At 34.8% G+C, this 13,366-nt stretch overlaps 2 protein-coding genes across 2 annotated transcripts; both read right to left on the bottom strand.

Annotated features, from left to right (window-relative positions):
- Positions 1-4,080: 4,080 nt before the first annotated feature.
- HELRODRAFT_70028 (hypothetical protein) lies at positions 4,081-4,368 on the bottom strand (the record flags this gene model as incomplete). The annotated part of the gene is made up of 1 exon (XM_009031837.1): positions 4,081-4,368. A coding segment is annotated over one exon (288 nt), but the record flags the coding sequence as incomplete, so codon positions are not given.
- Positions 4,369-11,320: 6,952 nt separating this feature from the next.
- On the bottom strand, positions 11,321-11,888 carry HELRODRAFT_147387 (hypothetical protein; the record flags this gene model as incomplete). The annotated part of the gene is made up of 2 exons (XM_009032200.1): positions 11,321-11,461; positions 11,736-11,888. Coding segments are annotated over 2 exons (294 nt in total), but the record flags the coding sequence as incomplete, so codon positions are not given.
- Positions 11,889-13,366: the final 1,478 nt, after the last annotated feature.

Raw genomic sequence — 13,366 nt, 5'->3', positions numbered from 1 at the left:
GGCATCGTTGTACTTTCCGCCTTCGTCCGTGTTCAAGTCTCTGTAGTAGGCAACACTTATGTATGCCGATTGTAAACTATCCAATAAATAGACTTCTTTTGCATTTTCTAACTTAACGATTGTCGTGTTAACGCTGAGCATGAGTTGGTTGCCGATGTTTCTCACGTCCTCTGCGGCTAAGTTTATGAACGCTTCAATTGCTTTTTCAACATGATCGAGAGTTGATGTTTCTTGGAAGAGCAGCATGTAATAGATGAAATCTCGAAACTGTGTCAAACCAGTCAGACTTTCCTCAAAGAGCTGAATCAAACTTTTCATGTTGATCTCGTCAACTCGGTGCTTTAGTTCAAGAGCGTTCAAATATTTCCTCTCCACGTCCAAACTTTTGCCATTGAGCAATTCGTTCAAACCAAGTGCCGATAATTTACTCTGGCTCATTTGCATGGTGTAGGAAGTTGTATCGCACGGGATGGGACACTGGTCTGCTGAACTTTTGCTCACTGTATTGAGAATGAGTTTAACATCTTTAGATTGTAACTGAATTAACCTTAAATGTTCTTTAAACTTTAAACAATTTTTTAAATGTTGTATTAAAGATAAATTAAAATTGCAAATTGGCAGAGAATATAAAGTGTTACGACTAACCAGTATTGTTTAAACAATACAGGGTTTCTTTAAGCGAACACATTCTTTGATATCCTGAAATTTTATTTTCAGATACTCAACAAACACATTGTAAAGTATTTTATTTTTTTGCCAAATAAGCAAACATAACTATGGCCTCGTAATGTTAGTTACATGGAGACAGCACGGAAACGAACCCGGCATGTAAGCATCCTGACAACCACATTTTCTCAAAACTTTCTTCGTCTTCCTCTCCAACTTGCACCTGCCCTCTGAGTATGGTTCCGTATCGTACAGGTCGTAATAATCGAGCGGGTACATGCCGCAAGTGCCGTAGGGGGGCATCATTATGATCGACTGTTGTTGAATGGAACGACAGGTAGACAGTTGAGATTGGAATTGTGGTAATAATTATAATATATTCATAAATAATATTTATTGCTATATAAGTGTTTGTATTTTTCAGAAGAGCAGCATGTAAACATATGTGAAGTGTGTAAATATGGTTACAAATTTTTTATAAAAAGCGTTTGAGATTTTTTAACGAGTAAAAATTTTTAACCAAAAATGAAATTTGCCAACATTTTAATAAATATTTATATAAGATAAGTACACTTCAAAAGTTTAATTAAAAAGTATTATTTGACAAAAAATTCTTTTTAAAACTCTTACCGTTGTATTAATTTCAATCAAACATCAACAAATACGAGCCCCCTGATGGGCACTCGCACCACCTACCTTCCTCAAACTGACCACACCGAAGTTGTGGACACCTGGCATAGCGGCCACACTGAGGTCCTTCATTGAGGAAATGTCGCTGTGATTGTGCAGTTGGATCTATTGGAATGAGAAATTAATTTGAATTTATAAAGCAATAAAAAATATAAACGGAATTTTTTGGTTAATTCACACATTTTAAAACAAATTGTGAATTTAACCGTTGGTGGAATGGTAGAAATGTTAAAAATGTTACCTTAACTCCTGCCCCTGTTGTAAAACCTTCGACATGTTCGTATTCCTCGATGTTCAACACAAAACTCGCTCCGAACTCCGATCCTTCAAAAATAATTCAAAATATTTTATGAAATTTGTATTTTACTGGTGGCACAAGAATGTATGTGATTTAATATTTTTCCGACCATTCAATCAGTCGGTCAGTCAGTCAGTCAGTCAGTCAGTCAGTCAGTCAGTCAGTCAGTCAGTCAGTCAGTCAGTCAGTCAGTCAGTCAGTCAGTCAGTCAGTCAGTCAGTCAGTCAGTCAGTCAGTCAGTCAGTCAGTCAGTCAGTCAGTCAGTCAGTCAGTCAGTCAGTCAGTCAGTCAGTCAGTCAGTCAGTCAATCAATCAATCAATCAATCAATCAATCAATTAATCAATCAATCAATCAATCAATCAACCAATCATTCATTCATTCATTCATTCGTTCGTTCATTCAATCAATCAATCAGCTAATCAACCAGCAAACCTGTAGTAGAAACCTTTTTGGAACCATCAAAATTGAATGTGTAACATCTTCCCATATCCGTTTGAACGCTCAGTATGTCACTATCAGCGCATGTTTTGTTGTCGAACGAGCAGCTGTTAGTACATTTTTTGTTTGAGATAACAACTTATGTCATTTTTAGATTCCCAAATTAAATTTTGTAGGTTTTTTTGTAGGGTAAAATGTAATCGTAAGTTTGATTATTTGCGATGAATTATTAATAATAACGTATTAATTCATTTTTCATTCACATAAATTAAAAATGAATGTTTAATTACTAAAGTTTTGAAAACTAACGTATGAATGAGATCAGCTTGCTGGTGTGATAGCTGTTCGTTTAGGGTTAATATGTTCAAATCTGCGAGTGTTAAGTTTTTAATAGTTCTAAGATGAGTGTCATTTTTAATCATCATCGTTATCATTGTTTTAAATAAAAAATAATTCAAAAAATCATCATCTTTATCATCTTCATTATCTGTTTGTCATTGTCGTTTCTCTTATTATCATCAAAAGTGTTTGACATTATCATTTTCGGTATCCGTTATTACTAATTAATAGTAGTAGCAGTAGTAGCAGCATCAGCAGCCAGCAACAGTAGTAGTAATAAAAATGATTGCAACAGCAGTAAAAGTAACGGTTACAGTTGTAGCAGAACTACCAGTATTATATTTTTAAATAATAACAATATTATTATTATAATTATTATAATTAAACAATAAATAATATGACCATTCAAATCGTTGAAGATGAGTTCTTTATACTCAGTCCTGGCCAGCTTGGGACCGGTGTAGTTTCGAACCACCAACCCACTATCGGCTGCCAGCAGGCTGGCGGGCACTGTTTGAATTTATCACAAATTTTTTATAATATAGAGTTATGAATTTTATTATTTTTATTATATATATATATATAAATTATTATAATTTGTAATATTTATTCATAAATTAATTTAATTTGCACATCGTAATAATGTTCACCGGAATACAATAAATTAAAACGCTGATGAAAAATATGATGAAAGCTGTAAAAAATTAATTTTTTTTCATTTTTACAAATTTGTTTAATAATAAAAAAAATGTATTTTTCATTTAAAAGATGGTTTTAAAATTTTTAACTTAAAAAGGCTTAAATAAATTTCTACAACAATTTTGAGCCGAAATAAGCTGGAAACCAGAAACGATCTACTTGTGTTATTATTGGACTGGTGTGTGATTGACTCTTTCAAAGAAATAGAAAAATTCAAAAAAGACAAATTAAAAAATTTACCGTTTTCGCAAGTTCCCGCTCTGTTGCTAATCTCGCTAATCATAACTTTCAAATTGGACTGGCTGTCCAGTTTTTTGGCAACGAACTTGATCCTCTGGACACCAGGGTCTACGGTTATGTTGGCCTCATTTGTGACTGATGTGTACACGATCACATTGTCCACCCTGCTGAAACGTTGGGCCGCCGAAACGCTTGAAGAATCGGACAATGCCGGAATCTGGAAAAAAATAAATTTATTAGCCAACTATCGCATAAAGATACTGAATCATGCAAATAAAAATAATTAAAAAAATAAATTTTTTTAGATAGGATGAAATAAAGTGGAAAAATATATGCATTCAGTGATAGCAATTAAAATGGCACGACTTGAACCAGCCACACTTCACTTACGTTCGATTTAATTTCAACGTTATTTTCATCAAGAGTGTAAACTTCAAACTGTATGAAGGGACTCTCAACGATGTATTTGAAGGTCAAACAAAAACTTCTCGTGATTTTCATTGGCTGAGAGAGAAGGGTGGCAGCCGACATGAGGTTGGCTGCAAACTCCACTTGGTAGAGATTATCTGATGATAAAATATTGTGTACATTGTGTCTATGAATGTTAGAATTAACGATGATATTAGCTTCAATAATTGTTCATTAGTTGTTTTAATACTTTATAATAGTATTATCTACTCAGTTTCATATTCTCCCTTAAATCAACAACTTAAACTAAAACGAACATTAACTGACCAACACAAAACGGAACATCGCAGTATTCCCTCCTCTGCTTCACATCCACCGTGTAGCACCAACTGTTTCTAGGGATGAATGGATTTGACGGGTTTCGACATTTATTTCCGGTATTGTCAAGATTCCCTCCAACAAAATAATCGCCTGAATCCTGGTTATGTTTTTGAGGGATCTGTTGTTTCCAGGCCTGACATTTCCGTCCTGATATTGTTTGCGAGGTTTCGCCTTTGTACGTTGAACTGTCACTGTTCACCTTACAGTCATCTGCAAATGTTAACAAGTAGCAAATGTGATGTTGATAATTTCAGTCCAACAGATTTTAACAAAAAAAAGAGTTGCATATCACAGCGAAAGCAACAAAATATTTAACATAATTGTCATTATCATCGTGATATTCTATCACTCACTCATTCTGTCTTCTTTGGCTCGATGCGACGCGCGGACCCATCTGGAGATGCCGCCAGACGCATCGAAGAAGTTGCACGATTTGGAATCCACTGCACATATGGGTGGCGAGGTCTGGTCCATCTCTGAAAGAGTTCGTCATGTCGTCCGCAAAAAATTATTATTTCTACTTGTAAACACGAGTTTTAGTCAAAATAAATATGAATATCAGTGACTGGCTCATATATTGTATAAAAAACGTTGTACATGATGCCATAGCGTGAGTTCACTTCGTGGCATAGTTGAGTTAAGGGGTTAACAATTTCGTTTGAACATGTTTTTACAGGCGCGTATACATTATTTTTAAATTAATTTTAATGTCGCTTGTTAAATGAATAATATTAATTAGTTATCTGTTGGAATTTTAAATTTTCAAAAGAAAGCCACAAAATGTTCACCACAGGAAGCATAACAATTGCATAACAATAACCCGTAAGACGGGGACAATTGCCGTCAACCATCTGAAAATTGTTGAACCCTGACACGATGTCGTACCCAGAGTATGATTTCTTAGCGGGTTGGTCCAGGTTCAAACTGAACAGGAAATGGAACTGGACGATGAGGTTGTTGTCGGTTGGACTGCCCAACGGAGGGTCAAAGTTCACCTGGTCATTTTTTATTTTTTATAACATTTTATTATCATTCAAAAACTAATTTCGTGGTAATTAACAACTTGATCGTTGTTAATAAACCAACAGTCAAATTTCTAAAAGTATCATTATCTTCATTAACATCATTGACGTAAACGCTATTTTTTTTATTGTGGACCGCTTCCCTTTCAAAAGTTAACTTTTTGTTACAACCCTAGGTCCAACTTTGTCCAAAGTAGAAGACAACAAACTGATTACTTGAAAGGTGGCATTGGTCCAGTAGAGTTGGTCCTCTTTGTACTTCGAAGCCTGGAAGACATTCATCTGTTTGACGTTGGCATTCTTGAACTTGTAGAGAGCCAAAACTTCAACACTTGCAGACATGAGAGCAACATCGAAAGAGATGCAGACTGAATTATTCGTGAGAGTTTTGATCGGCGAGATCCAAGAAGCGACGTTCTTCACAAGTGTCAGTGGCTGTTGAGTCGTCGTTGTTGTTGGTTGCTGGTTGAAGATCGTCGTCGGGGAAGTTGTGGATGAGGACGTTGTCGTTGTAGTTGTTGATTGTTGTTGTTGTGACTGGTAGTACAAGCCGGCTAAATAATCTGGAATTTATTTTTGGCTTTCTCGATTCAAATTTTCAATGATTTTGTAAAATTATTAATAAATATGTAAAAATACTAATGTAAAAATACTATTTATTGCGTGAAAAGAGCAAAATTGACATTTAAATTATTGCTGGGGTTTATAAAACAACGTGTTCAACTACCTTTCGTCGACGGCACAGTGTAATTGTACTTCATGACAAATCTCGGGTAGCCAGCTTCAGTTGCTATGTGGATCTGCAAGACATCCACCACAGATAGGTTGGAGATAATGACGCTGTTGCAATATTTCGTGGGAGACGATGGAGCTGCGTCAGAGGCATCTTTCCTCCAAACCTTTGTGTCGTGAGTATATTCATAACATGTTTAAACTTTTTTCTGCTGTTGCTTTCGTGATTTCAGTTGTTTTGTATGAAAAAAAATTTGTTTCTGTTTTTAAATATATAATTTATTGCTACATAAATTTCTGCGTGTTGAATAAATATCATGTCTGTCAGAGCTTTAAAAAAAAGACGCTAACAGCCTAATAGTAAAATTTTGTTTAAAACAATTTAATCATAAACAACATGAAATAAACAGAATATATGAAAAAATAAATACAAAACAAATGAACATAAACAACAAACTACTCACTTCCAAATACTGCGTAGCACAGTTGAGACTCTCAAAAGATTCGAACCATAGATTAACTTTTATTTGACCTCTGCCCCGGATGTACATGTCACATCCGGTCAGGTTGCTCCGCTGATTCTTTCTATCCTCTTTGAAGTCAAACTGGCCTTCAGAGCGATCGAACACGTATACGCAATCTGTTTGGTTGTTCCAGTAATAATCATCATAAATGTCTCATTAGTATTCTCACCATCCATTCACCACCATAAACATCATAAATACTGACGCCATCAAATCGGTTGGATCGGCATCACCATCATTTTCCAATCATCGTCATCAACATGATCTGCTTGGTGATCATTTACGTTCTCTTCAGTATCATCATCCTCAACATCCAACAATCATCATCATTGTCACGATTTTCATCCATCCATCCTCCATCCACCAGTACAACCTTCTCTGTCTGGGTTGAAACCATTCTGCACGTAGCTGGTGCCCAGCCATTGCGTGGTGGATGACCAGCTGAACAATGTTGACGAACAGCCTGGACCTGTTTCCTTCAATGGACAAACTGTGTGGTGGTCGTTGTTTGCAAGTGTCAGGAAATTAATTAGGAATCATCATAAAAAATAATAAATTATGATAATACGATGAATAAATAATCATAACGTTGATTGTAAACAATACAAATAGTGAAAGGAGAGGCAAAAGTTTTCTCTAATAACTGCAAATGAAAGTCTTATTTAATGACTTTTTCACTGAAGTAAAAGTGAAATTAAATCGATTAGTGGTAGTAACTAAAAAAATTAATTTCTGATAAGCATTTCAAAATCATTATTACAATCTGCCTGAAAGTTTTATAATATTGGCTGCTGATTCCAAAGCGATTACAGGTAAAAGTTAAAAATTCACTCAAACTGCAAAACATCGGAACGACAAACCAATATTCGGATCACTGAATGAAGTGTTGCACGCAGTTTTACTGGAAACAACGTTATCCAGCATTACAAAATCCTTTGTGTTTGTAACATCAGCTACGAAAAATATGTACATGGACTTCCCAGGTAGACATATGGTTTTGTTGATCCAGATTAGACTCGGACCTAATTGTACCTCCATCAGTTTCCCGGTCACCTGCGTGGTGATATTTTGGATATTTTTTAACAGGTTTATTATGTGAATTAGTTATAAATCAACGTGAGAAGGACACAAAAATGAATATGTACTCCAAAAATAGTATGTACTCCAAGTATTAAACCAAGAAAGTCAGAGAATAAGAAGTAAAGTATGTTTATTGTTAATGTATGATCACATATAACAAGCAAATATTTGACAGTTTTTTAATCGGTGTCAAGTGATAACTAAAGGTAACTCTATTATTTCAAAAAGACCTGCTACGTTTATTCATTTTAATGGTTTTTAGAATATTTTGAAAACAATTCAATCACCATTTTTATAACTTTTAACATTTATATTACAATTTTTTATTCTATGTTACATTCGTTATCTGATTTCAAACTATCGTCAATATTGATGACATGACAACTTACCAGTCCAAGTTCAGTGCCGTAGTATATACTGAAGACAGTTGTTTTTGGGTTAGAGGTCATGACCTCAAAGGTCAAGGAGAAAGTGTTGTTGAGGGTCATGAGAGGTGATGATATGATGCCCTTCATTATGTTGTTTGAGGATGACTTGTTGAACAACATTACGGAGCCTGTATGTACATGTTTGATAGTGATGGTATATTAAAAATAGTTAGTTAGTTCCCTTAGCTTAGTCAGTGATTAGTTTAAATTTCCCAATTTTCGGTCATACTCTTGTCGTTTCAGAAAAACTATCAAAAACTACAACAACCAAAAAAATCTAACCATGATCAACTCCATCCAGAACTTTAGGTTTTTTGCTGTTCAAATCGGTAGCAGCAATGCTACTGCCACTGCTGCTACTACCACTGCTGCTACTACCACTGCTGCTACTACCACTGCCGCTACTACCAGCATTCGTAGCGTTGCCAAGATCGATGATGTTTCTGTATGGGACCCAGCTCCATGGAGCTCCGTAAGGGAAGTTGGTAATGAAGTTGCAGACGAAGACGGTGTCGAAGTTGCAGTTGATGCTCTCCTCCGTCCGAGTTGCTAGAGAAATCAAAGTTGTTTGATAAATAATGATGTTGATTGCATGGAGAAGTGATGTTGATCGATGAAGTAAATTTTTTAAAAACGCAAGCGGAAAAATAACATCAGCAGAAAATGACAATGAAAATTATAAATAATGATAATGTAGAGTTAATAACAAAAAATATTCTGTTGATAATTTTGGTGAAGGTGATAAACATGATAAAAAAAACAATATAAAAATAATGACAACAAGGAGGAAGAGGATGATGATGAAGACGATGATGATGACGGAGACAATGAAGATGACGAAAATGAAGATGATGATGGAAACCTGTTGGACAAGCTTGGTTCAGCAAATTGATGTCCCGAATTTTGACTTTGCTTGCGGCCGTACGAATATATTCAGTAGATGACGGCGGGGATACCTGAAATGGAGATAGGATAAATTTTTTCAATTTTTTCCAATTTAATCCCCATCATGATGAATGCGATGATAAAATTGAAAAGTTAAATTAAATTAACAATATGCTATCATCTTCACGTTCATTATCACACGATCGTCATCATATCAAACGCATAACCATAATCTAAACATCACACTAATTTATATTCATTTGAAAATTAAACAAGAAATGACCACCATCACATTCCCACTACATTCACCTTAATATAAATTTCCTGTTGTCCAGCTTTCACGTTGTAGTTAATGATGGCAGCATCGCCTGAAGATAACTGTTGTCTGGTGACCTCGCCGCTTGTGCTGCTACTGGACACTTCAATTTCGAAGTTAGGGTCAGTTGCCAGGTAGCGAATTTGAAGGCACTTATTCGAGTCTATGATTAAGTTCGTCGATTTCAGGACTGCTGAACTCTGCTCGGTCACATCGAAGTAGGCGCTCATGTAGTGCACTGGAAGTACAAATTTAAAATTAAAGAATGAAATTTTGTTTATTGTTTGGTTGAGCTGATGAAAATACAGTAGGACCTTTTTATAACGAATTTCTATACAACGAAACTTGGAAACATCAAGTTGGTTTTACGGAGGTTAGACTGTATCTATCTATAAAAATGATTGGCGTGAAGTTTTTTCAAGTTCTTCATAATGCTTTGTTAACTTTTTGACTGAGTTATCAAAATAAAATTTGCTTACAATAATAGCTTTAAAAAAGTTTGATTTGTTTTTTAATACAAATTCTCATCACGCATGTGGACCACAAAAATTCTGTTGAATATCTTTGGTGACATATTTTGTCAGATCTGATCGCAACACTCACAGAGTAACCTACATACAGGCGAACCTTCTTACGATCTAAATGTTAAACAATAGTTTTGGACTATTTAAAAGTGGCAACATACAAATTCACGTAACACTATAGCGATGTTAAAAGGAGTTATGCATACAAAAATCAGACTTAGTTAGACAAACAGAACTTACAAATCGATTTGTTAGCTAAATTTCTTTTCAATTAAATATTGAATAATTTATAAAATCAACCTGTTATCTCTAAATCATTTACATTTTAGTCAAACAATCCAGTCTACCAGCCCTAAACAGAATATCAAACAAACAAATCCATCAGCCAGTCGATCACACAACTACAATCAATCACAAAGTACGTTGCCAGCAAATGAGCAGACACTCAACCAACCACTGCTATCTTCATCGAAGACACGGTTCCAGTGAACGTCGCCAGCTGACACATCCAAGTAGCCACACTGGTTCAAATCCTCAAAGTCACATTTCAACGTGTTTGATCGCACTGCAAAACGTATTTGCTTCAGTCATAATAACGTTTAGGAGATTGATGACGAGAGACGAGAAAAAAATAAGTCAGAATTTAAAGAAGGCGAAATTTAGTGGGAAAGAAAAAATGAAATAATAAAGTATTGAGAGTGGGCGAACGGAAGTCAGAACTGATTAAATAGAAAATTTACATTTTTTATTGCTAACCTCTTTGCAAGCATTTATCTTGCGTCAAAGAAATATTTCTTATTGTGGCGGCGTCAGGGCTCAACAGCTCGTTGATTGTTACCTCTATGACTATTGAAAAGCTGGAAATTTGATCGGCAGTCGGAGCAGGTTTTAAAGCTGTGGCAGGTGTGGTCGCGTTCAAATCGATGTACAGGCGCGACCAGTCGCGACCCAATGACTTAGGCACTTTGAACAGAGTTTTCTGAACAATGGATAATATAGTATGTATTTAAATTGCGAACAAAAATATTTCTTATATAACTGAACTACTTAAATTAATTGAACATTATAATAAAAATTATTTACCTCTCTATACAGGCCGTTTTTATCGAGATAAATCATCAAAATTCTCATCTGAGCCAACGCAATAAACTCGATGGCCAAACAACTCTTAGTACTCAGGGTCTGCTCTGGAGATATCAACTTGGCTACCTGGTTGTAACTTTGAAGAAGTGATTCGCCAGTGTACTTGAACTGTAGTGCAAATCCTACCTCTGTTTGTTTGTTCGTTTGTTCGTTCGTTCATTTGTTCGTTTGTTAGTTATTTGTGATTTTGTTTGTTAGCAGCTGTTGTTTTTTGCTTTTATAAATTTTTAATAATTTGTTTTGTACGTGCTAGTATGAAATGTTTCAACACCTACGTGTGTTGAAACATTTCTTACCAGCACATTTCATTTTAGGTAGTTAACGTTGGCCGTTTCCGACAATCAAATGATTAATCGACAATATATCTTATTTTATGAATGAAAACAGTGTATGACATTGCTAAAGAATCCGTTTACAGTAGAAATATTTTTTTCAGGATTTCGGAGAAAAATAAATATTTGAATTATAACAAATAAAAAGGTCAAACTTTTTTCAACAGTAGTAACGTATGTTATCTTGAAGTTTCCATTGTTGACGTTGGAGTCGGTGCTGAATAGAAATGAGACTTTGTTGCCCTTGGAAATGACGGGTGGGGGAAGAGTGCTGCCGCAATAGAGCTTCGTGTTGTCAGAGAGTGGGTCGATGAACTGTTGTAGGTTTGTGATTTTCGGAGCATTTGATTTGGGGTAAGTACGTAAATAAAAATAAATTTTAAATAAAAAAAAAACAATGTGATGATGGTTTTGTAAATCCCAAACCAAATACAGGAAAAATCTGAGGTGATGCAAAAATCATCATCCACTATTTTTATATAAAAAGTCGCTAGTTTTTTTTCTCATATTATTAGCCCTTTGGAGTATTTCAAAATTAGTCCACAGATCACTGCAATCAAGTGGAAAAAAAATTAGATGAGTAACAGACCTCCAATCTGTCGAAAGAACAATCGCTCTCCGCCTCGATGGAGAACTCCTGGAACGTGATGGTGATGGTAGCGCCGTCTGGAGCTTCGATGCTGAACTTGCAGTCCAGTTTGTTGGGGTAGTTGTTGGGGTAGTTTGGGGACGTTATCACCCCTTCCACGCCGTTGAACGTGTTGCCGCAAGCTAGTTAAGCATTAGTTTCATATAATGCTTGATTTTTTATTGAAAGTATCAAATTTTTACTAATTTTAATATTACTAAATTTTAAATTAATAACAGAATATTGTAACACTAATAAATAATCAGTAGCAGAATGTCAGCCTGCTATTGAGATGATTGAAGCATACCTGGTCCGCTGCTCATTGTTGAAAGGGTCTTCGAGTAAGCGAACGTGTAATTGAAGTAGGCTGACGTTGACGTGAACTTGTAGCCGCACAGAGAGGAGAAGGCACAGTCTAGATCTCCAGGCTCTGGTTTCAATTTTATACTTCAAAATCGTTTGCAAAACCAAATGCAAGGAGTTGTGAAAAAAAACAAATCAAAACTAAAAAATAGACAGTGCTTAAAATTTGTCAGCTTGATTAAATTATTAAATTGATAACAACGTTCAATAAAACAATTTTGTTGGAAAATTTGAAAAATTCAAACAAATCAGTAAAACACGTTGAAAACTAATTTACATTGCAAAAAAAGCACAACTGACCTTCTGTGGTTTCTTTATAGTTCAATTGACATTCACCAACAGATATCACATTGACGGAAGCCAGGGCAATAATTTGTTCGTAAGGACGACCCTGGACACCCTCAAAAATCAAATGGTACGTTCCAGTAGGGACACAAAATTCCTTTTTATTAAATTCTTCGCTACTGAAATCTGTGTTCTTGAAAATCAATCTCAGTGGAGTAAACAGCTGAGAACCTGAAATTATGATGTTGTTTGTCGTTCGTTAATTTCTATTCAATCATTAATAAACTAACTAGGTAATGATGATGTTAGCAATTCAAACTTGTAATGACAAAACCAGTTAAGGTTGAAACAAGTTTATCAACATCATCCAGTTAACCAAGATGACAAATTTTACAAGAGATATTAAAAATTTAAAAAAAGTTGATAATATTATAGATCGTATTACAATTTTCAACACTTTTTATTACTTTGATACTAGTAAGTCTGTTTTTATGATTGAATTTAATAAATTATTCTGTAACTCAGTTTTTGATTAAGCCTTCCAGCAATAGCTTATATTCAAATTTTTTTTGTTTAACGCAACTGGCAAACCATTCAATCGCAAACAGTTTTTAGATCTATGTCCTCTTAACTTTCTAAAAACTGCCCGGTCTTTATTTTTTTCATCGGCTCAAACACCAACTCACGTTTGCAAATTAGTTTCCACGTCCAATTTATGGTTTGAATATTAAATTTCTGATTTTCAGAAATTATTATTTAAGATCTACAATTGTATAAAAAAAAAACTATTTAACATAACATTTATTGCTTTTTAGCGTTATCAGAGCTGAATTTGGACAGTGTACAGCTGCAATACTTTACAATAAAAATTTTTAAAATGTAACAATTTAATTTCACGGGTTAACAACTTTTATTTTTTCTCAAATATTTTCTCCAGCATTTTA

This window comes from Helobdella robusta, assembly GCF_000326865.2.
Source record: "Helobdella robusta unplaced genomic scaffold HELROscaffold_8, whole genome shotgun sequence".
Lineage (NCBI taxonomy): Eukaryota > Metazoa > Annelida > Clitellata > Rhynchobdellida > Glossiphoniidae > Helobdella > Helobdella robusta.
This window is presented reverse-complemented; position numbering and strand designations above follow the sequence as displayed.